The sequence below is a fragment of the Mobula birostris genome, chromosome 30, assembly GCF_030028105.1.
Source record: "Mobula birostris isolate sMobBir1 chromosome 30, sMobBir1.hap1, whole genome shotgun sequence".
Taxonomy (NCBI): domain Eukaryota; kingdom Metazoa; phylum Chordata; class Chondrichthyes; order Myliobatiformes; family Myliobatidae; genus Mobula; species Mobula birostris.
This window is the reverse complement of record NC_092399.1, coordinates 32,511,386-32,536,578: the sequence shown is the minus strand read 5'-3', so window position 1 is coordinate 32,536,578 and position 25,193 is coordinate 32,511,386. Positions and strand designations below refer to the sequence as shown.

Here is a 25,193-nt window from a genome sequence, read left to right as displayed (position 1 = left end):
CTATCATCTTAGCTAGCTTCAGAAGATTAATAAAAAGAGAAAGTGTTGGAAACACTTAGCAGGGCAGGCAGCATCTGTGGACAGAGAAACAGCTAACTTTTCAAGTGTGACGTGTCAGAGGTGGGATGAGGGAAAATAAGTTCATTTACAGAGGCAAAACAAATGGGGGAGTTGATGGGTGGAAAGTGTCTAACAGTGCGAGACCAATGAGTTCATGTGACAGTCCGAAGATGAGATGCTCTTCCTCAAGTTTGCAATGGGACTCATTGTAACAGTGCAGGAAACCACAGGCTGAGAGATCAAAGCGCGAGTGCGATGAGGATTTTAAGTAGCAGGAACTTGAATACAGGGTTGCAAGAGAGAAATCATCTAATATGCATTTGGTGTATCCATTGTAGAGGAGGCTATATGTGAACACCAAATTACTGCAGCAGAAGGAGGGCAAGTGTATCACTACTTCAGCTGTAAAGACTGGGTGCCTGGTTGGTGGGGAGAAGTGAAAGGACGGACGCTGAATCTTCCATGGTTGTATGGGGAAGTGTTGTAAGACAGGGAGAGTTTGGTGGGGATAGAAAGAGTCATAAAGAAGGTGAACTCATTGAATTGCTGAAAGGAGAGGGGAGGGGAGAATTGGTCCAGGTCATTCACTGTTTTTCTTTCCACAGACGCTGCCCAACTTAGCATTTCCGTTTCTATCTCAGATTTCCAGAATCTGTGGCTTTTTTTAAAAAAAGATGTTCATTGAGCCAATGATTAATTTAAGCAATCTATAGACTAATCCCGCAAACACGAGGAAATCTGCAGGTGCTGGAAATTCAAGCAACACACATCAAAGTTGCTGGTGAATGCAGCAGCAGGCAGCATCTCTAGGAAGAGGTACAGTCGATGTTTCAGGCTGAGACCCTTCGTCAGGACTAACTGAAAGAAGAGCTAGTAAGGGATTTGAAAGTTGGAGGGGGAGGGGGAGATCCAAAATGATAGGAGACGACAGGAGGGGGAGGGATGGAGCCAAGAGCTGGACAGGTGATTGGCAAAAGGGATATGAGAGGACAAGAGGCCCAGGGAGAAGGAAAAGTGGGGGGGGGGGGGAAAACCCAGAGGATGGGCAAGGGGTATAGTCAGAGGGACAGAGGGAGAAAAAAGAAAGAGAGAAAAAAAGAATGTGTGTATATAAATAAATTACGGATGGGGTACGAGGGGGAGGTGGGACATTAGCGGAAGTTAGAGAAGTCAATGTTCATGCCATCAGGTTGGAGGCTACCCAGACGGAATATAAGGTGTTTTTCCTCCTCTGGGTTCCGCCCCCCTTTTCCTTCTCCCTGGGCCTCCTGTCCCATGATCCTCTCGTATCCCTTTTGCCAATCACCTGTTCAGCTCTTGGCTCCATCCCTCCCCCTCCTGTCTTCTCCTATCATTTTGGATCTCCCCCTCCCCCTCCCACTTTCAAATCTCTTACTAATTCTTCCTTCAGTTAGTCCTGACGAAGGGTCTGGGCCCGAAATGTCGACTGTTCCTCTTCCTAGAGATGCTGCCTGGCCTGCTGCATTCACCAGCAATTTTTATGTGTTTCTAGACTAATCCCAGGTGACCAGGGTTCAATTGCCGCTGCTGTCAGTACGGAGTTTGTCCGTTCTCCCCGTGACCACGTGGGTTTCCTCCCACAGTCCAAGGTTTCGTAGGTTAATTGGTCATTGTAAGTTGTCCTGTGAATAGGCTAGGGTTAAATTGGGGTTTTCTGGGCAGAGTGGCTAGAAGGGCCTCTTCTGTGCTGTATCTTGATAAGTAAATGGCTGGACCGCCGAGCATACATAGATGCTGGCATGCACCGGATATATTATGTACAATTGTATCCACGAGGGCATTGCAATGTCCTTTTTATAAGACAATGCTGCGTATAAGTGATGAGATCTTTTAAAATAAATAGCATTCACCTAAAAGGGCATTATGTACAAAATTATTTGTAAAGCCTGACTTCAGTTAAACATCTGGTTTCATTTGCTGACTTCTCAACTAAAATTCCTCTACATCAATCAGTGAGCACTCCACAACTGTCTTCACACTATTCTACAGCCAGCTGCTGAATCAACATTCAACATTAACACCTAACACTGTGTACAAACATTTGCCTGAAGTTTCTTAAAGTTAAATGACGATTACAAAATCAAAAAAAAATATGAAAACGCTGGAAAATTTCACCATGTGAGGAAGAGACTGAAAACGGCTTTGATGGTTTCATGTCAATCACCTTTTCATCAGAGAATAAAGTAGCTGTTAAGCATGAAATTGGGAAGGACTGGCCAGGATGTTGGGCTGCCAGACATATGATAGTGCAGAAACTGATTTAATGACAAATTGAAGAAAATTAAATAATTAGGTGGGGATGACTAAAATGGAATCAAACTCGCACCTTGGAATAGGGGAATTTCAATATATACTCCACTTCTGCTTCACTTTCAAATTTCATTGCCATAGTCTTTTCCCCAGGGTGGAAAGGTCAAATGCTAGAGGGTATTGGTTCAAAGTGAGAGACACAGTTAAACAGCAAACATGAAGAAATCTGCAGATGCTGGAAATTCAAGCAACACACATCAAAGTTGCTGGTGAACGCAGCAGGCCAGGCAGCATCTCCAGGAAGAGGTGCAGTCGATGTCTCGGGCCCAGACCCTTTGTCAGGGCTAACTGAAGGAAGAGTTAGTAAGAGATTTGAAAGTGGGAGGGGGAGGGGGAGATCCAAAATGATAGGAGAAGACAGGAGGGGGAGGGATGGAGCCAAGAGCTGGACAGGTGATTGGCAAAAGGGATATGAGAGGGTCATGGGACAGGAGGTCCAGGGAGAAAGACAAGAGGGAGGGGAGAAGCCCGGAGTATGGGCAAGGGGTATAGTCAGAGGGACAGAGGGGGAAAAAAGAGGGAGAGAGAAAGAATGTGTATATAAATAAATAACGGATGGGGTACGAGGGGGAGGTGGGGCATTAGCGGAAGTTAGAGAAGTCGATGTTCATGCCATCAGGTTGGAGGCTACCCAGACGGAATATAAGGTGTTGTTCCTCCAACCTGAGTGTGGCTTCATCTTTACAGTAGAGGAGGCCGTGGATAGACATGTCAGAATGGGAATGGGACGTGGAATTAAAATGATGATTTAGTTAAACCCATCACCCCTGCTGGGGCATAGGCCACTGACAGCAGCTCGCCAGAGTCCTCTCTCTCCCTGGGCCAGTTATGCAAGTTACCCTTAGGTGTTTTCCAGACGAAGATTCCTTGAAGCTTCTGTTGATGTTTCTGTACTGTAATTCTGGGTTTTTGCAACTTCCGTTTTTCCTTCCGGGGCGCCTTCAAAAAGGGGAGTTCGTGGCGGAGCAATGGATGCGATTAAATATTCGCTTTTCAGCCGAGAGTCACAACTGCATTGAGATCTGACAGTTAATAAAGATGTTTTAAGGCGATTGAATGGGAATCGCTGACGGGAATAGGACTGTGGGCGGTGAGATCCTCGCTCGAACACCTCGTCGGAAACGGGGCTGCGTGCGTTTTAAAAACCGAGGCTTTCGACTAGCGTTACTGACTATCTTGCAGGCAAACCGTCGTACAGCCGCTGCTAAATAAAAACGACTAGGGTGCTGCATATGACACTAGGGCAGCGTCCTCCGCTTGACAGAATCCCGGTTAACCCCTTCGGTACGGGACGCAACTCACTAGACACTCACGATAGGACTGTCGAGTCTCTCAAAGCGCACGACCAACTCCTCGTGGTGGACCAATGTGTCGGCGACGTCCCAATTTTGTTCACCAGACCTGGAACATCTGGCAATTAAGTGCCGTCCGTTTTACCTGCCGTGGAGATTTCAGTCATCTTTCTGATAGCGGCATTCCACCTCAAGCCGGCATCCAACAGGCTCTAGATCTGAGCGATGTGATCAACGTGCACGAAACAACGCACCCTGACGCCTTCGCCATCATTTTGGGGGATTTTAACCAGGTCGTCTTGAAAAAGGTCACGAATGGGAATGCGCTGCCGGCGACGGTGGTGGAGGCAGATACAATAGGATCTTTTAAGAGCTTAGAAAAATAGAGGGCTATGGGTAACCGTTGGTAATTTCTAAAGTACGTGTTCGACACAGCATTGTGGGCTGAAGGGCCTGTATTGTGCTATAGGGTTTTCTATGTTTCTATGTTAAACATTTATCATCAACAAATCACTTGTACCAGAGGAAACATCACACTGGACCACTGTTACACTAAGATCAAGAATGCCTACGGTGCTATTCCACACTCACTTCTGGAAGTCTGATCACCTGGCTGTACTTCTACTCCCTGATTATAGGCAGAGACTGAAGACTGCAACACCAATAGTGAGGACCAAGAAGAAATGGACAAGGGAACCACAGGAGCGCTTGTAGGACTGCTTTGAATCAGTGGACTGAACTGTATTCAGGGATTCATCTTTGAATCTGGATGAGTATGCCACAGTTGTTATCGACTTCATTAAAACCTGTGTGATGTGTATCTGCCTATGAAAACTTGTACATTCCCAAACTAAAAGCCGTGGATGAACCCGGAGGTTTATCGTCTGCTGAGGGCTAGATCTGTGGCATTCAAGTCTGGTGACACAGGCCTGTACCAGAAAACCAGGTGTGACTTGTGGAGCTCTATTTCAAGAGTGAAGAAGCAATTCCTAGCGAGGTTGGAGGCAACACTGGATGCATGTCAACTCTGGAAGGGTTTGCAGGACATTACTTCTTACAAAGCAAAACCCAATAGCATGAATGACAGTGATGTTTCACTACCAGCCAAGCTCAATGTCTTCTATGTCCACGTTGAAATGGAGAATTTAACTACAGCTGTGAAGATCCCTGCTGCACCCAGTGACCCTGTGATCTCTGCCTTGGAGGCTGACATCAGGTTGTCTGTCGTAAGGTGGCAGGCCCAGATGGAGTACCTGGTAAGGCTCAGAAAACTTGTGCCAACCAACAGGTGGGTGTATTCAAGGACATTTTAAACCTCTCATTGCTACAGTCAGAAGTTCCCACCTGCTTCAAAAGGGCAACAACTTACCAGTGCCCAAGAAGAGTCGTGCGAACTGCCTTTTATGACTATTGTCCAGTAGCACTTACATCTATGGTGATAAAATACTTTGAGAAGTTGGTCATAGTCAGAATCAACCCCTGCCCAACAAGAAACTGGACCCACTGCAATTTGCCTATCATCACAATAGGTCTATGGCAGACACAAAATCAATGAGTCTTCACACGGCCTTAAATAACCTGGACAATACTAACACCTATGTCAAGATGCTGTTCGTTGACTATAGCTCAGCGTTTAACACCATCAATCAATCCTACAGTCCCAATCAATAAGCTACTGAACCTGGGTCTCCATACATCCCTCTGCAATTGGATCCTCGACTTCCTAACCAGAAGGCCACAATCTGTGTGAATTGGTGATAACATATCCTCCTCACTAAACGATCAACACTGGTGCACGTCAGGGGTGTGTGCTTAGACCACTGCTCTACGCTCTCTATACCCACGACTATGTGGCTAGGCATAGCTCAAATGCGATCAATAAATTTGTTGACAATACAGCTATTGATGGCAGAATCTCAGATGGAGATGAGAGGGCGTACAGGAGCGAGATATACCAGCCAGTTGAGTGGTGTTGCAGCAACAGCCTCGCACTCATCGTCAGTAAGACCAAAGAGCTGATTGTGTACTTTAGAAAGGGTAGAACCAATCCTCATAGAGGGATCAGAAGTGGAGAGAGTGAGCAATTTCAAGTTCCTGGGTGTCAAGATCTCTGAGGACCAGACCTGGTCCTAACATATTGATACAGCTGTAAAAAAGGCAAGAATTAGGATTTTGAGGAGATTTGGTTCATCACCTAAGACACTCTACAGATGTACTGTGGAAAGCATTCTGACAGGCTGCATCACTGTCTGGAGGATCAAAAGAAGCTACAGAAAGTTGTAAAATTAGTCAGCTCCATCTTGGGTACTAGCCTCCATAGTATCCAAGATTTCTTCAAGGAGCGGTGCCTCAGAAAGACATTGTCCATCAATAAGGACCCCCATCACCCAGGACATGCCCTTTTCTCATTCAGGAAGGAGATACAGAAGCCTGAAAGCACACATTCAGCAATTTAAGAACAGCTTCTTCCCCTCTTGCCAAATGGACACTGAACCCATGAACACTACCTCACTTTTATTATTTGTTATTGCACCAATATATAATGTATATACATATACATACACACACACATATACAGTACATGCACTTACTGTAATTGATTTACTTATTCTTCCCTGATATTAGCAGTGTACTGCTGCTGCTAAGTTAACAAATTTCACGACATATGCCGGTGATATTAAACCTGATTCTGATTAAAAGGGATGGGGTTGCTAGCTGTTTGCCCAATCCTCCTCCTTTCACAGCCAGGCTTGGGGTCGTCAATGGTGGAGCTTCAGGTGAGAAGGAGAAAGTTTAAAGGTGCTTCTGCATAAGGTTTTCTTTACACAGATTGGTAAATGCCTGGAATCAGCACCTACCACTCTGTGTTCTCTGATTGAGGGATCAGTGTGATCATTCTATTCAGAAGAGAAAACGACTGCGAGTTTTTAGTATGGAGCTGCAATGACTGTGGAATTTTCAGGACCTGTAACAGGATTTCAGAACATACGGTAGAGGAATGAAAATCTTGCATGTAACAAACATGAGGTGCTGTCTTGCCGCAAATGGGCTCTTGCCAGGACATTTTATGTTGTAGAGGAGGTATTGGGAGCAATCTGAAACAGTGAAATTAAGGTGAAGTTTATTCACATAATTCACCTTTATAACACTGAAATGTGTCTGCACGGGTGTGATTTTAATGGAGGGTAGGCACAACACTACAGTAAGTGCAAGCTATATACACTCAGTAGCCAATTTGTTAGATACAAGGGGGGAACCCAATGTAGTCTTCTGCTGCTGTAGTAACACGTGGTTATTTGAGTTACTGTCTCATTCCAGTCAGCTTGAACCGGTCTGGCCATTCTCCTCTGACCTCTCTCATTAAGAAGGCGTTATCACTCACCAAGCTGCTGCACACTGGATTCTTTTTGTTTTGCACCCTTCTCTGTAAACCCTAGAAGACTGTTGCATGTGAAAATGCCAGGAGACCAGCAGTCTGAGATACACAAATCACTCCGTGTGACAGCAACGATCATTCCACCATCAAGGTCACTTGGATCACCTTTCTTCCCTATTCTGATGTTTGGTTTGAACAACCACCAAAACTCATTTTCTTCTTCTAGTAATTTTTAAATGGTGGTTGGCAGACCAAAATAAGATGCATTACCGCCTCCTACTGAGCATTATTCCAGCAGACTAAACACCAGAAAGTCTTCCACCATCATCCTATTTACATGTATGTCACTACAAATCCACATACTACTACCAGCATTGAAATCCCCACTCCACCTGACCTCATTTTTCCCATTCCCACCCAAAAGATATCTGGTGTTAACCTTTCAAAAATTATCCCCAAATTCCAACCACAAATAACTCATAAACATCTCCAATTTCCAAAACTCTATGTACTATCCCATTTTTGATAAAGGTAACCACATCTCCTCCATTACCATTTTCTGATCACGTAACCTTGTTTCTTAAAACTTAGACAAGATTTCAATGAGGTTTCTTATAAACATATAACATCAGGTTTATTTAGTAAATCTTCAACAAATTTCTTAAATTCTTGACCATTAGCTAACAAACTTCTATCATTCCGTTGTAAGATTAGAAAGACCATTATCAACCCTCCTTTGAATTGCAATTATTTACTCCTCCTTGGAAGGCAATCATTAATAACTTCTGCAGTTGTCTTTTATCTCTAGATGCTTTTCTGCAGCTTTTAACATAATTTTATTTTTTTGTCCTACTTTTAGTTTGTACTGTACAATTTACCCCATCTACCATGACAGTAACAAATTTTAGGTTGTTAACAATCAACTAATTCTTTACACTAACTTTAATCTATCTGTATCCTGGTGCCATTGACACAGTTTTCTGTACTTTCTGATATACTCATTTTCACCCACACTGCTTTTCCAGTTTCCTTATCTACAGGACACATTGCATAAGCAAAGTTATATTCCCCTACATAATTGCTACATTTTTGCCTAATGCCTTCTCCACATTACCACAATCATGTTTTCCACCACATCTAATACATGACTTTTTACTCCTACTACACTACCTGTCCTCTGTCACTTCCTGACATCTTTACCCACCCTCTTCCTGCCCGCAACTGTCTTCTACGATGTCAGCAACCCTCAATCAGTTCCAAGCGCCAACTGGCAAATCCCTCCAACTGAACCTCTTGATGACGTTTATATGCTTTTACGTAGTGAGTTGCTGCCACGTGATTGGCTGATTAGCTATTTGTGTTAACAAGCAGCTGTACCTAATAAAGTGGCCACTGCGTGTACGTCAGTGTTCCATTGAACAAGGCGGAAATGGCTAATACAAGGGGGCATAACTTTAAGGTGATTTGAGGAAATGATAGGGAGAATGCCAGACTTAAGTTCTTTACAGAGAGTAGTGGGTGCATGGAACGCCCTGCCAGGTTCGGTGGGAAAGGCAGCTACATTAGGGGCATTTAAGAAACTCCTACATATGCACATGTTTGACAGAAAAATGGAGGGTTATTTTATTTTGAGATACAGACCTTTCCAGCCCAATGAGGCACACTGCTCAGCAACCCACCTATTCAGCAATAGCCAAATAACTGGATAATTAACAGAGTTATATAGGAGGGAAGGTTTAGATTTATCTTAGGGTCGGTTAAAAGGTTGGCACAACGTCATGGGCAGAATGTCCTGTACTGTGTGGTAATGTTCTATTTCTATGAACACAGATGGTTGAGAATACAGAAAGCATTTGATCCTTGTATTTGTCACTGCCACATGCTCTTGCCAGTGAATAAAGTGACATGCACAAAGAACCCCGCTTACTCGAGCAAGTGCAATAGAGACAGAAACTGCCTGGATGACAGCACTGACCAACTTTTCTCAAGTTTCAATTACTTACTGGGAATTAATACAGAAACACCTGTCAATATGAAAGAAAGGATATTCATTTATATTTCAAAGGTTCAAAGTAAATTTATTATTAAAGTATACGTTATCATATACTATCTTGAGGTTCATTTTCTTGCAGGCATTTTAGGAAAAATGAAGAAACGCAATAAAATTTACTAAACTATACATAAGAAAAGACTAACAAACAAGGCACATCTCACAGAGATATCCAAAAATATTTCATGCAGAATGAAATCTTTTGGAATGGTATCAATGCAGCAGGAATTCTCCACAATACACTATCCCAGAGTGAATGATGTTTTTGGTACTGATGGCCGTAACTGTTATTCAGAACACCAGTTCCAGTAGTGTCTACATGAACTATAGAACTCCATTGGCAATGTCATTCAATACATCAGAAGAGGGCAGATTCAGCAATGCAACATACTCACGCACTGTAGCACGGAATTTTCACTGACTTTTCAGATGCATGAAGAATCAGCCACACTGAATCAGTTCAGAAGTGCGAGTCTCCTCATCAATGTCACAACATACCAAACATTTTTCCACTAACTGCGTCCATTCAGTCAGCACCTTTCCCTCTGCCACACATCACTTAGTCTTGCTTTTTCCACCCTGATACAGCTCAAACACCCCTGATCACAGCAGCACTCGACCCCTCTCTGTGCATGAGCCAGCCCTCATCCCTCGAAACCGAACTCTGCCTCTCTGTGATCAGCACACAATTATTTTCTTGATGGAAATTCCTTTCTTCCTCGATCTTTCCCACCAAAATTCCGCACCTGGTGAATCTTCTGCAGTTGACTATTAATGGTGTCAGTGATGTTGATCTTATCCGGAATGTGAACGTAACGTACGTTTCTGCCCGTGACGAAGAAGTCATCCAGTTTCGAGCTCCTGCCTCCCCTGTCAGTGTACAACACCTCAGAAAGACGGATATTCATAAATGCATCAACATTAATGATCCGTCCTCTCACAGAGCTCTCATCTCTCAGCTCCACTGTCGTAACGTGGCCATGTATCCCCTGGAGAAGGATGATGAGGCTGTTCTCTGCGATTGTTCGCTCTTTAATGGAGTGGCTTATCGACATGATACCCACTTGATACAATCAGCTTAAGGAAGGTCAAAGATCAAGTTCAACAACCAGATTTCTGTGATACAGCTACATTAGAATCTGAAAGGAAAATACAGGTAGATCATTAATTATAAACAGAGCTGGTAGGTAACAACTAGAGACAAGGAGCTAGTATCATTGCCTCCTGATAAGGATTGACAGACAGGCAGTGGTAGCTCCAGACATTGTTCTTCATAGGTCACTTCAGAGAGTTAGTGGAAATCAAAAAAACTGCAGATGCTGAAATCAGAAATAAAATAAGAAAATACTAGACACATCCATTGGGTCATGCAGCACCTGGGTAAAAAGAAACAGAATCAGCATTTTAAATCAAAACCCTTTTTCAGAACCCTACACTTCTTACTGAAATCAATGGGCTTGAAAATCCTCTGCCTTGTGCAGAAGCAAGGCGAAATGCCACAATCAATGTTGCAGCCACACACAAAATGCTGGAGGAACTCTGCAGGCCAGGCAGCATCTGTGGAAAAAAGTACGGTTGATGTTTTGGGCTGAAACGCTTCCACACAAACAAGAGAAAATCTCTTTGTTTCGGGCCGAAACATCAACTGTACTTTCTTCCCATAGACACTGCCTGGCCTGCTGAGTTCCTCCAGCATTTTGTGTGTGTTGCTTGGATTTACAGCATCTGCAGGTTTTCTCTTCTTTGCAGTGCTGCAATCATCCGCTTCAAAAGCATCTCCTGATGGCGCAGGGGAACAGCTTCTTCAACTCAGCCACCAGAAATGGAATCAGGTTTAACATCACTGGTGTATGTCATGAAATATGTTGTATTGTGGCAGCAGTACATTGCAACACATAATTTAAAATATCTATAAATTACACTAAGAAAACAAATATATAAATTAGTAGTGTGAATAGAGAGCAATAAATAGAAAAAAAAGTGAGGTAATGTACATGGATTCATTGTCCATTCAGATATCTGATTAAAGAGGAGAAGCTGTTCCTAAACATTGAGTGTCTGTCTTCAGGCTTGTGTGCTTCCTTCTTGACGGTACAATGAGAAGAGCGTGTGTCCCGGGTGATGGGGGTCCTCAATGACAGAAGCCACCTTATTGAGGCATCACCTTGTGAAGACATCATCGATGCTGGCTGAGCTTGGAACTTTGTGCAGTCTTTTTCTGATAGTGCCCCCTCCATACCAGACATTGATGCAACCCATTGGAATGCTCTCCATGGTCCATCTGTAGACATCGGCAAGAGTCTTCAGTGACATACCAAGTCTCCTCAAACTCTTGATGAAATATAGCCACTATTGTGCCTTCTTTGTAACTGCATCAATATGATCAGCCCAGGATTAATCTTCAGAGATGTTGACACCCAGGAATTTGAAACTGCTCACTGTTGATCCTTTAATGAGGACTGGTGGGTGCTCCTTCAACTTCCCCCTCCACAAGCCCACAATCAATTCCTTGATCTTACTGGAGGTTGACTGCAAGGTGGGAAGCACTGTTCTTGACAAAAGGCTTGGGGCAGGGCCTTGTCGTAACAAAAGCTCTATCTCATCAGAGATAAACATGGGGGGGGGCAACAATTTGAAATTGTCTTTGATGTTTATCCAGGCTGTACAGGATTGTAAACTCAACCAGCTCCATCATAGGCACTAGACTCCCCACCATCAAGAACACCTTCAAAAGGCTGAATCTCAAGATGAAGAACTGTCACTACCAGGACAGCCCCCCCTTCTCAATGCTGTGTCAAAGAGGAGGTACGATAGCCTCAACACACACTCAACATTCTAGAAAAAGTTTCTTCCCCTCCACCATCAGATTTCTGAACCCATGAACCACCACGGTATTTTGCTCTCCTTTTGCATTATTTAACTTTTTATATTTTCTTGTGTAATTTATAGTATTTTTTGTGAATTGCACTGTACTGCTGCCACAGAACAACAAATTTCATGACATATGTCTGTGAAAATAAACCTGATTCTGATTTCAGGTCTCTGGTTTACTAGTGTAGCATCAAGGTAAATTGCAACATACCGTTTACTTTTTAAACTTTTTATTGAAAATGCACTTTTCATTTGTTAATATATTTGTGGCAATATTACTTTATGTGTTGTGTGTGAGTTAAATGTACTGTATTGTGCACCTTTGTTTGGCAGTATTCATGTGTACAGCTGAGTGATAATACACTGAATTTAATTGTTTATGTGGACTTTTGTTATCAAAGCCTACATAAATGTACTGCCAACATCTCATCTAATATATTAGCTTGCTGCTCAACAACATGGCATGTAGAAATGAGGTAACTTCTGCAATCTCATGCTGACTCATTTGATCCACGGGTCTGCCAACTTCTCCATCCCTACCATTCAGAAACAGTTTGCGCCTCAATATTTTGTTTTCAGTTCACAAAGGTTAATTTCTGAAATGTACGTTGTAGAAAATACGATACAAACGCATAGTTAATTACGGTACTTTTTACCACACCGCAGTGGTAATGATAAACCTCTCAGGATTTAGTTTCTCAACTACCGGGGAAGGTTTAACCGCGAAGGCGGTGACTGGAATCCCTCAACCCGAGACTGAGAGGCCTGTCATGGCGGTGCACCCCGAGCAACAAACACCAGATCACCCTGCCGTACCTGAACTTACCGGTGTTTCACCAACCAATTTACCCCGGGATCAATAAAGTATGACTAACGCTTCGGTTCATCGGCCAGCAGCAGCAGGCCCGACTCGTTGGTCACGGCCCCTTCCCTTCCGGCGGGGTAGCTGCGCCGCCGTGCGAGCGAAGGGAGTACTGCAGCCGGGAGGGCCGACTGTGGCCATCCTCTCCTCAGCCCAACTGGCTGACCAGTGCCTCGCTCACCCAGTGGTGCTTTATCCGGACCCCCCTCCCCCCAAAGGAACCCTGGCAGAAATCCCAGTGTTATACAGAGCTAGATTGCAGGGCAGCATCTCTCACTGTAAACTTTACTGGATTAATGTGACAATACACACAAAATGATGGGGGAACTCAGCAGGCCGAACAGCATCTAGGTAAAGAGTACAGTGAAATCCTTCAGCAGGGTATGTTGTTCAGATTTCCAGCATCTCCAGATTTCCAAGGGAAAAGAAGATGGGAAATGGTAACGGGGGAGGGGGATTACCGGAAGTTCGAGGAATTGATGTTCATGCCATCAGGTCTCTTCAATAAGTGTGGGTTGGTCATGGCTAGAATCAACTCCTGCCTAAGCAAGGACCTGGGCCATTTTCAATTTTCCTGTTGCCATAATAGACAATAGGTGCAGGAGTAGGCCATTCGGCCCTTCGAGCCAGCTCTGCCATCACTGTGATCATGGCTGATCATCCACAATCAGTATCCAGTTCCTGCTTTATCCCCATAACCTTTGATTCCGCTATCTTTAAGAGCTCTATCCATCTCTTTCTTGAAAGCATCCAGAGACTTGGCCTCCACAGCCTTCTGGGGCAGAGAATTCCATATATCCACCACTCTCTGGGTGAAGAAGTTTTTCCTCAACTCCATTATAAATGGCCTACCCCTTATTCTTAAACTGTGGCCTCTGGTTCTGGACTCACCCATCAGTGGGAACATGCTTCCTGCCTGCAGCGTGTCCAATCCCTTAATAATCTTATATGTTTCAATAAGATCCCCTCTCAGCCTTCTAAATTCCAGAGTATACAAGCCCAGTCGCTCCAATCTTTCGACATATGACAGTCCCGCCATCCCGGGAATTAACCTTGTGAACCTACGCTGCACTCCCTCAATAGCAAGAATATCCTTCCTCAAATTTGGAGACCAAAACTGCACACAGTACTCCGGGTATGGTCTCACCAGGGCCCTGTACAGCTGCAGAAGGACCTCTTTGCTCTTGTACTCAATTCCCCTTGTTATGAAGGCCAGCATGCCATTAGCTTTCTTCACTGCCTGCTGTACTTGCATACTTGCTTTCAGTGACTGATGTACAAGAACACCTAGATCTTGTTGTGCTTCCCCTTTTCCTAACTTGACACCATTTAGATAATAATCTGCCTTCCTGTTCTTACCAGCAAAGTGGATAACCTCACATTTATCCACATTAAACTGCACCTGCCCACTCACCCAGCCTGTCCAAGTCACCCTGCATTCTCATAACATCCTCCTCACATTTCACACTGCCACCCAGCTTTGTGTCATTGGCAAATTTGCTAATGTTACTTTTAATTCCCTTATCTAAATCATTAATATATATTGTAAACAGCTGCGGTCCCAGCACTGAACCCTGTGGTACCCCACTGGTCACCGCCTGCCATTCCGAAAGGGACCCATTAATCGCTACTGTTTGTTTTCTGTCAGCCAGCCAATTTTCAATCCATGTCAGTACTCTGCCCCCAATACCATGTGCCCTAATTTTACCCACTAATCTCCTATGTGGGACTCTATCAAAGGCTTTCTGAAAGTCCAGGTACACCACATCCACTGGCTCTCCCTTGTCCATTTTTGTAGTTACATCCTCAAAAAATTCCAGAAGATTAGTCAAGCACCATTTCCCCTTCATAAATCCAATCCTGTTACTGCTATCCAGATGTGTCTTAATAGGTTTACAACGAATGCAATTTCACTGACTCTCCACTCGGCCTTGGATCACCCGGACAATTGCAGTAACCTAAGTCAGGCTGCTGTTCATTGACTACAGCTCAGCGTTGAACACATCCTCAATTCTAACCAACAAGCTCCAAAACCTGGGCCTCTGTACCTCCCTCTACAAATGAATCTTTGGCTTGCTCACTGGGAGACCACTGTATGTGCAGATCCAAAATAACATCTCCTCGCTAAAAATCAACATTGGTGTACCTCAAGGATGCGTGCTTAGCCCACTGTCCTAATCTCTATACCCACGATTGTGTGGCGAGGCACAGATCAAGCACCATCTATAAATTTGCCAACGACAGAACTATTGATAAGTTTGTGGCCTAAGGGAGAAGGAGATAAGTTATACAGCTCCTGTTACATTCATGTGCAGTTCAACTCTGAGTGATTATGCAGAATGTTTGAAGTCAATAACTCATCTCTTTCTACCGGGATGGCCTGTTTCCGTGCTGTAATTGTTACATGGTTATATGGTTACCTTAGGCCACAAACTTATCAATCACCCCTGCTATGGACCACCTCTAGAGGTCCAAGATGCCGACTTCTACAAAGAAGGGATCCGTATGCTCCACGACCACTGGACTAAGTGTATAAATGTAGGAGGGGACTACGTTGAAAAATAAATGTGCTAGGTTTTCTAAAATTGACTCCTTCTACCTTAGGCCACAAACTTATAAATCACCCCTTGTATATTTCTTTAAAAAGACTGTCTAACACCCATGTGCAGAGAATAAAACCACATCATGCCCATAAAAAAGATTAAAATCACCTATAAAACAGTAGACTGAACACCCAATAGGCAATAAAAAAAACATCATGCAAACAGTAACCACAAGCAAATAGTGTTTTTGAAGTCCGCAATAAGAATCCCATTGTTCAGTGCAGAGCTGAGTAAATGTCACTGAACAATGATCTGAACCAGCCCATACGTCGCTGTGGGCCTCAACACCCTGACCTTTTCAATCTGGCCCAGTGCTTAACTCTCCATTCGATCAACCGGTTATGCTGTTTTGAGCAGTGATCTGAATTGACACCCTTGACACCCTGACCTCTTCAATCTGGCCTGGTGTTTAAATTCCCATCCGAACAACGGGTACTACCGCTTGGATATGCCGGACTTCACCGCCTCAATTCAGCCTGTAAATCTCCGTCTTAACATTGTGTTCAGGCATGTCGATAAGAAGCTCTGTGACATTTTCTGATACACTTGGTTATCTTTTAAGAAAACACAGTCAGGTTAGTCAGACAGGATTTGCCACTGAGGCAGTCCTGTTGACCATCTGATTGGACCCTGTCATTCCAAATGATCACTAATCCTGTCCCCCATTATTTTCTCTATTAACTTCTCTTCACTTGCATTGATGAGTAAAGCTCCAACACTCAAAGTTCAGGACAAAGTAACAAACTTGCTTTGCTAGTATCTCTCAAATCAATGATCTCACCAAGGTCAAGGCCCTCGGATACCGTACATAGAGATATCACTATACCACTTCCTGCAGATTGCACCCCAAGTCACACATCTTGATATGGAACTATATTGGAGATCCTTCATCATCATCCAAAAGTCCATAACTAGGAACTCCTGACCCAACATCACTGTATGACCACCTTCACCCAAAGGACTGTAGTGGTTCAGAAGCTGGAAGACTACTACCTCTTCAAAGGGAAGATAATGAACAACAGGAGCTGGTCTGGCCAACGGCGGCCAGATTCTAAAATAACTAGTTAAAACCATTTCGAAAATCAATATACCTCAGAACAGAATCTGAGGTTGACCAGAGTCTGTGAAGATGGAAACATTTTCACATTGAAGACCCTTTCTCTAACAATCAAAATTAGGTAAATATTTAAGATTGAAGACTGGATAAGTTTAGAGATTCTGAGGAAGTGGTGAGTGGAGACTCTTTAATTCTCCATCTCATCTTAATCTTTGTCTCATTTCCATGAAGCAGCAATAGCCCTAAATCAACAGCAAGTTCAACAACTCTAGATAATGTTTAATTTTAATTGAGGTTTCCACCATTGCTCCGGTAACTTTGATTAATTATTCCACTTTTACAACTCTTGGAGCAGACTCTTTCTTTTCATTTGAAATCCTACCACATTCTTTCTTTTTTAACTACCATATCTTCTGTTCTGAAAGCAGAAAATGCAGTTCACACTCAGCAATTCAGGCAGCACCTGTGGAGAGAAACATTTGCTGCTTGACTAGCTGAGTATTTCCTGCATCTTGTATATTCATTTCAAGATTTCTAGCAGCGTATAGGTTTGAAAGGACAAAAACAAAATTGAAAAGCAAACCATCACAGACGTTGCCCTTCACACTTTCCTCCCAGCCTTCCTTTATTTCTTGGCATTCTGTGTTCTAATAGACAAAAAAATGCTCAAGACCAGCGTTACATAAATAAAGCTTTCACTCAGTTTGAACGTAATTATTTAATAAAGTTGTCATTGTTTAAAGCAATCTTAAAAACATTTAATATTAATAACTGGGCTTCAGAAATTAAAGATGCAGAGGTCAGAAATCTCTGCCTTTGAACATTTTGAATAGAATCAAAGTTTTACAAATCAGAGCTGTTCAAGAAAAATGCTAGTATTTTCATATAATCACTTGTACATTTTCACAGTATGACCCAGTGATCTCTCTGCCACACACCCCATAGTCAGAAACAATTTCAGTGTACTATGGTTCTATTGCAGGAAATACTGTGATGCTAGTACCACACACACCCTGATGCCAAGCTGATCACATTATAACCAACACTGACCGGTTTCAATGGCGTGACATACTGGCCAACCATCCATCTCAGTTTTTATGCTGTTCCAGTCATTCCCCCCAAATGGATGCTTAATCCACCACAGGACTAGTCATGAGTGAGTGCAACTTGAAATGCACAGCTGTGGACTCTAGAATAAATACAAATGTCTCTCCAGGAATTCAAAATTAAGTCAAATCATTTATCTCCATCTTGCCACTTCATTTTGTGAACCTTTCCCCATTGCTTTACCATCGTCAGTCCAGGTTTCGAGGGTCAAAGACATTGGCGAGTACGCTTACAGTCAGGCTCATTAATATTTACTATATACACGGTGAATGTAAGTAGATGAAACTGTCCAAAGGTGCACAAAGCTGTACAGAACAGAAGTTCATCTCTTGATACAGAAATCAAGTGAGCCATTAATAAAAATAATATTCTGTGTTTTAAAAGCCAATGAGCCAGAGCTGGATGTTGTGCTGATGAAAAGTCACAGGGAAGAGCCTGCAATGTTATAGATGCTCACTAGGAGGTCACAAGTTGTCCATCATAGCCAGAAGGTCATCTCCTTTGCTGCAGCTCTGTCTGGGCTGCTGCTCCTGCTCACAGAACTCGCCCATAATTCGAACTAACTCTTCATGCTGTTGCTGGTCCTGGAAAGAAGAGGAGCACACAGCCTAGTCAGCGAGAGAACACACAACCTGATCAGCCATTCACAGGTCAGCCCAGTCAGTGGGGGAAACGCGCAGCCTGACCAACGTTTACCCACTCAGCCATTCAGATCTAGATTTTTTTTTTCCTTTGTAAAAGGAAATAAACCTAGATCTGTGAAAGACTGAGAGGGTAAATGCATTGCAAACTGTGTAGTATTGTTAGAGAGACCGGGCTTGTTGTTAAGCAGACTTCTCTCTCTGAATCATCAATAGGGAAACAGCAAAACACCACCACTGTCAGGACAGAGCACAATCTGGCAGAAGTTCCATACTCATAATTACTGTTTAGTAACTCCTGTCAGCGAACAGGACAAGATAGTACAGGACTGTATAAGAATATTAGAAACAGCAGTAGGAGGAATCTCCTCAAGCCTGCTGATAAAATCACAGTCGCTCTGATCATTAGGTTCAGCTCTACTTCTCTATCCAAAATCCATGGTGTCTCTGAGTTTAATCAGCTTTGGCCTTGGTGTCTCAACACCCATATTCTGGAAGGAGAGAATTCCAAAGAATCACAACCACCTGAAAGAAGGAATTCCTCCTCAGTATGACAGCCCCTTGTCCCTCCCCCCAAATGACAAATAGGACCATGTGCTGTTTAAATGAGCTAATAATGTGCACTGGTGCCCTTGGGTATATACATCAATTAGCATATTGGGCGAGAAAAGCCAGGAGGATAACCTCAGATCCAAGCACAAAACAGGAACAATGCTGCAAATAACATCCTGCTCACCTTGATAGCCTGTATGTTGACAACTTCAGAAAGTTCTGGAGGCCTTATGGTTGCTGTATGGCTGTAACACAAAACAGGTCAAAACTGAACTTGCTGAGGCTTCTTTGGAAGAAGTAAACCTTAAGATATTAAACACATGCAGTGCTTCTGCAGTGTTGCTCCTTCAGGTAGCCACTAGGAAATGCAAGGTACTATCAGAGAGTCATGGGAGTTTATGGCATGGTCCACCATGTCCATACCAAACAAACGAACGAGGTACATAGATGAAAGCCGCCTTCCAGTTTTCAGCAGACAGGTTTGTAAATTACGACAACTCCCTTACTCCTCCAGGTACCTTAAAGCAAGCTTCTATCACTCTCTCAGACAGAGAATTCAAAACCCCACAATATTTTTTTTCAGATGGAAACTATTCAACTCCCCTCTACTCCTGCTACTTTATCATCATGCTGAAAACCAACTACACTACTAAAGAAATTATGCTGTTCTACTTGCCAGTCTCTTCTCATGCTGTTGATGATGGGTATGTAATACATGGGTGTGTGTGGTGGATGGACGGATGTATGTTGTCAAGAGTGGATATGTGATTATGAATCTCACTCCTTTGAAAGAAGCAACCTCAAAGTTGGCATTGTTAACTTACTCTTCCTCCTCGTCTGTGCCAAACAGATTTAGGCGAAATCCTGACTCACTGCCCAAAGGTTTCTTAACATCAAGACCTCCCATTAGCCGTGCGAGAAGATTTAGCTCCTCCTTTGCCAGTGGATTAGGTGCAGCATCCTCCTAGAATGAAGATCCAGCAGCAAGTGTCAAAAATACAGCGCAAAAAACAGTAAAATGTTAGGTACAGGTCAGCACTGTCCAGAGCTAATCCAGGGATGGAAACAAAATACAACATACTGTAAATACTCAGTGGACAGAAAAGGTGTTAATGTTTCAGATCAGTGTTTTTTCCATGAGAATTAGAAATGAAACAAGGTTAAGTTGCTGAGAAAGTGGAAAATTGGGTGATATAGTAGGCACATAGGATGGAGTACACAAAAATTAAGACCTCTGTTGGGCCGGAAATAGAGAGAGACGGAGTAGCACATGTGGGTGATTATGCTGGGGGTGCTGAGCAATAAAGCCTGGGGAATAAGAGTCAGGAAGAGGTACAGTATAAAAAGAAAGAGGTGAATGAAATAGTAAATAAGAGGTAGAGACACAGTTTAATAAAGGTGAATGCTGTAAACGTGAAATACCAAACTGAATGGTCCATTAGTTCAACTCATCAAATTCAATGTTGAATGCTAAGGACTGTAATGTGGCAAGTTGAAAGATGTACTTTTTCTGAACCTAAGACACACTTCATTGGAGACAAAGACAGAAGTCAGAGTGAGAGTGTGATAGAGAATTAGTGACAGGCAATAGTAAAATAAGGGTTATTTTCATAGACTGAACAAAGGTATTCTGCAAGGGAGTCATCCAATCTGTATTTAGTTCCCAAACTGTAGCAATGACCATATCACTAGCAGTAACTACTACAAGTACAGTTCTCCACCACCAGCTCCCTCACTGTAATGCAGTTACCAGCTTTCAAAAGCCCACGCTGCTCTGACCATCCTCTTATACACTACTATATATTTTTATTGACTTATCTTTTTGCAAATTTCTTTTCCTCATCCTGTTCTTGCATTTTTAAACCATCTGTTTGTTACTTTTGTGGTAATCTATCCTTCTTTCTCCAGTTATAGAGGCACAGCAATACAACAGAGGCACAGGCCCTACAGCTTACCCAATCCATCCACAGTGTCCAATATGTTAGTCCCAATTTCCTGTGTTCAGCCCATATCCCTCCGAGCCCATCCCTTCATGTACCTATCCAAGAGCTTCTTAAATGATATGATTGTATCTGCCTCATCAACTTTCATTGCAGCTCATTCCATATACTCTGTATGAGAAAGTTCCCACCCAGGAGACTTTAAAATCTTTCCCTTTTCACCCCAAACCTATGTCCCCTACTTTTGGTCTCCCTTATCCTGGGGGAAAAACTGCTACTATCCACCTGATCTCTGCCTCTCATAATTTTAAACACTTGTCTAAGGTCATCCCTCATTCTCTTACATTCCAGGGAATAAAGACCTAACCTGGCCAACCTCTCCCTATAACTCAGGCCTTCTAGTCCTGGCAAAGTCCCTGTAAATCTTCTCAGCACGCTTTTCAGTTTAACCACATCCCAATAGTACCCCAAGTATGGCATCACTGACAGCTTATACAACCGCAAAATAATGAGCCAAGTCCTATACTCAATGCCTTGACTGATGAAGGCTAGCATGTTAGACGCCTTTTTCACCACTACAGATGTAAAGGGACGATACAATTGATGGCAGAACCCTTAATAATGTTGACATACAGAGGGATTCTGTGTCCAAGTGGCTGCACATGTTGGTGGAATAGTGGAGGTTGTGTATAGGACATAACTCAAAGACCCAAGAGATCTGCGGTTGCGGGGAATTAAGCAACACACAAAAGAGCTAGAGTCAGGCAGCATCTATGGAGAGTAACAAACAAGTTGACATTTTGGGCCAAGACCCTTCATTCATTATTTATCAAGGTAATGAATTATGTTGCAGCTTTATAAAACTTTGGTAAGGCTGCATTCAATTCTAGCTGCTTGATTATATTAAGGATACAGAGGCTTTGGAGAGGGTACAGAAGAGGTTTACTTGGATGCCGCCTGGATTAAAGGACATGTGCTATGATGAGAAGTTGGACAAATTTGGATTGCTTTCTCTGAAGTGGCAGATGCTAAGGGGCAACCTAATAGAAATTTATAAAATATTATGAGGGGTATAGATAAGAGTAGACAGCCAATATATTTTGGGTTGAAATGCCCAATATCAGAGGGCATACGTTTAAGATTGGGGGGGGTAAACTCAAAGGAGTTTTTTTAAAAAACAGAGTGGTGGGTGCCTGGCATGTACTGCTTGGGGAGATGGTGGAGCCCAAAGCATTAGGGGAAAATTAAGGGGCTCTTAGATAAGCACATGCATTTGCAGAAAATGAAGGGATATGGATTTATGAAGGCAAAAGGGAATAGCTTTTAATTACTACTTTGACTAGTTTCTTAGTAGCTTCAGCACAACATTGTGGGCTGAGACATTGTTCCTGATCTGTACTGTTTCATGTTCTGTGTTCTATATCAGTAAAGAGAGAAACAGAGAATACACAAAACGATTGGTTCTTCCAGGGTACCCTTATACAGCATTGGCTACAGACAATCTGTAGGAACATATTAAAATAATGCTGAGATGAAAAAGTATAAACTGCAAATCTGGAAGTGAATAGAAGATCAGTCAGCATCAGAAAAAGAGAACATTTTGCTCACTATAAAATATATAAAAAAACAAAAGGGAAATAAATAAAAATTGGAAACAACCAATAGAATCAAGGCAGCCAGGCTTGAGGGACACCACTGACCTTCGTACGGACAGCTGAGCTCTTCATTGTCCCCATCATGTGGGTTTCCACAGGCCGAGAAACACTGTACCTGTGGCAATATAGACAAGATACAAATATTAATAAATAGACACTTAATGGAACATCAACAATAACAAGTTCTTTTTAGCTCAAATATCTTGGGAAGCAGGTAGCAACCAATCAACTCCTTAGGACAATTGGACAAATAACATATCCTGGGCCCGCTGACTATGAATTGCAGGTAGGGCACTGCTATTTCCATATGTTTTATTTTCTTGAATGAATAGAATTCAGTAACAAACAGTATAAAATATCAGCGTGATCATAGCACAAAGAAGATCTTACAATTAAGCTATGCTAATAGACGGTATAGGGGTCTGGCAGCAATTACCATCTCTGTTCTTCCCTTAATAATTAATATTCAAATAGACAACTGTTTCACAATTTCCTAGATTTGCTGCTGAACCCAAACTACTTGCTTTGATAGATTTCATGGAAACATGGTGCAGTACATTTCTATGAACATCATTACGTTTTGATCTACAGACCACACCAAGCATTGTTGAAAGTCATTTATTTAGGAATAAGCTATTTTGGTTATTTACTCTGCTCTCTTCTTAAGATGTCAAATCACATCCTCAGACACATTCTCATGCTGCAACAGTGACAAATACCTTACAGGAACTCATTAAGTTTGGATTACAGCCAGAATTGACAGGTCATGAGGGGTTTGCAGTTCAGTTCTTGGACATATATAAACCACAACAAGCCAGGGGTCTTTCCCCAATACAATGGACTTCCCCTGAATCTATTTACAATCCTCAGAGAACAGACAGAGCATACTTACATGTTGGTGCCAAGCTTAATGACTCGGTCACCAAAGAGGTTTAGGGATCCTTCTGCCAATGCACTGGTATAATTGCCAATGGCTGGGAATTTTACTTGCTTCACCTCTTCTCCATGATGGTTGAACATTCTATGACAAAGTGATACAGACCAAAAGTTAGCGTATTTTCCTTGTATAAAAATATTGCGATTAAATTGAATGCTATTTCTAGACATTATAGTACTCATTAGTCTCCATTACTAGAGTTTGATGGATGTATCTATTTTAATTTGATTACGTAGAAGTTTAATATAAACATTGAGCTCATTTAAAATCTGGATTTATGAAATATGATATGTACAGCCAATACATGTTACACATTTAGTCCAAATACAAATCAACTGTGAATGTGGTATGAAGCCATTTTTTTTGAAACATTACTAAAATAGAAAAAAAACCCCGGCACATTATAAAACAAAAGATATTACAATAAATCTGAAATAACAGAAATCTATATGTGGGTAGGTATTTCTTTATTTAAGATGCAGATCTCCTTACTTTGGATATCCAGGAATTCCTACTTTCTTAAATTCAAGTAATTATTGCTGTGAATGTAGGCTAAATCTCAGAAATACTAATAGTGTCAAGTTATAATATTACACATGCCAAAAAAGGCAAATAACTCCATTTACTCAGGTGCTGGTACCAATCAACAGACAAACTGTAGAGAGTAGTTTATCCTTTCTTTTTACTATATGAACAGGAGAAAATACTTTGCCAGAAATTCTCATATCCCAAATGAAAGAATAACTTTAAAAAATTGAGGCAATTAACTTAGAAGCAATTAGGAGAAATCTAATTAAATACAGAAGAGAGAAAGAAATGAAGTGTTGATAGGAATAGAAAAGATAGAGATAGGATGTGGCTCACATGGACCATGAACTCTGGGATTGTAGTCTGGATGCTAAGCTGCAAATACTGTGTAATCTTATACTTGTTTTTGCCTCACACCAGGCTGACAAGCAACATTACGCAGGATAGATCTGACCAAATCATTACTCTTATAATTTCTAAATTATATGAAGACTTCCTCGTCCAGCACCATCACCATCACACACTGTTAGATAGGATACACCACTGTGGGGTACAGATAGAACACTGACTTTCACATCACTTCATCCAAGTAAAATGAGTTGTTTCCCCATACATACAAGAAGTTTAACTTTGTATTCTCAGGTTTGTAAAGAATTATATTAAACCTGCTTGCAAATTCAGGCTAAAGGGGTAGAGTTATCTTCATTTTAGTGACTTTAAACAGCACAGAATAAATATTAAAACTTTCTTTGCATTGATCCAATACTGTCATGTGAAACAGTCTTATTCTAGATTGTATACAAGTAAAAGATTTTCTGCACAGTACTGACACGCATTCCGAAGTACATTCATAGATGCTAAGTAAAGCTCTGCTTACAAAGATGAACCTCATCCTAAACTTAGAGCAATGACAAGTTTCCCATTTCCTAAAACAATACATCTCAATATAATTTTCAAATGAGCCAGTTGCTGAAGTTTTGGAGAATGGGCACACTCTCAAATGAAAGTTGAATCAGGAAACCCAAATTCATATTCTCTTTTAATAACCATTATTCATGAAGTTTCACAAAGATGATTTGCAAGAATCCTTCCACATGGTACATCAGAGCATGAGGGTTCCATCAGAGAAAGGAGCTCATCCATGCAACAAACCTATGGACATGACAGTACTGAGTTCATTGACCAATGTCTTGTACCACTGTAACATGGCAAGATGTCACATAACATTTGCACAAGACAGTAGTTGGACCACACTTGAAGAACTGTGTACAGTTTTGGTTAATGGCCAATCACATCAAGATTGTGACTAAGTCAGAGAGGGTGCAGTTAAA

At 42.2% G+C, this 25,193-nt stretch overlaps 2 protein-coding genes across 4 annotated transcripts in view; both read right to left on the bottom strand.

Moving 5' to 3' along the window:
* Window positions 1–6,218: 6,218 nt before the first annotated feature.
* On the bottom strand, window positions 6,219–12,934 carry LOC140190411 (U7 snRNA-associated Sm-like protein LSm10). 2 transcript variants are annotated; one of them, XM_072246969.1, is made up of 2 exons: window positions 12,797–12,934; window positions 6,219–10,248 (listed from the first exon to the last, which is right to left on the bottom strand). In XM_072246969.1, the coding sequence occupies exon 2, from the start codon at window positions 10,162–10,164 to the stop codon at window positions 9,799–9,801; it is 366 nt and encodes a 121-aa protein (XP_072103070.1). In that variant the 5' UTR covers window positions 10,165–10,248; window positions 12,797–12,934; the 3' UTR covers window positions 6,219–9,798. The 2 variants fall into 2 exon arrangements, with proteins under 2 accessions (XP_072103070.1, XP_072103069.1); XM_072246968.1 differs by having other exon boundaries at window positions 12,807–12,934.
* Window positions 12,935–17,205: 4,271 nt separating this feature from the next.
* Window positions 17,206–25,193, bottom strand: part of oscp1b (organic solute carrier partner 1b) — a 35,583-nt gene continuing 27,595 nt past the window's right edge. For both annotated transcript variants that reach the window (XM_072246959.1, XM_072246960.1), the window contains exons 6-10: window positions 23,290–23,418; window positions 22,443–22,512; window positions 19,627–19,766; window positions 18,987–19,047; window positions 17,206–18,193 (exon numbers count right to left, since the gene is read on the bottom strand). In XM_072246959.1, the coding sequence (XP_072103060.1) occupies window positions 18,074–18,193; window positions 18,987–19,047; window positions 19,627–19,766; window positions 22,443–22,512; window positions 23,290–23,418 (520 nt within the window). In that variant the 3' untranslated portion in view covers window positions 17,206–18,073. The remainder of the gene's footprint in view (window positions 18,194–18,986; window positions 19,048–19,626; window positions 19,767–22,442; window positions 22,513–23,289; window positions 23,419–25,193) is intronic.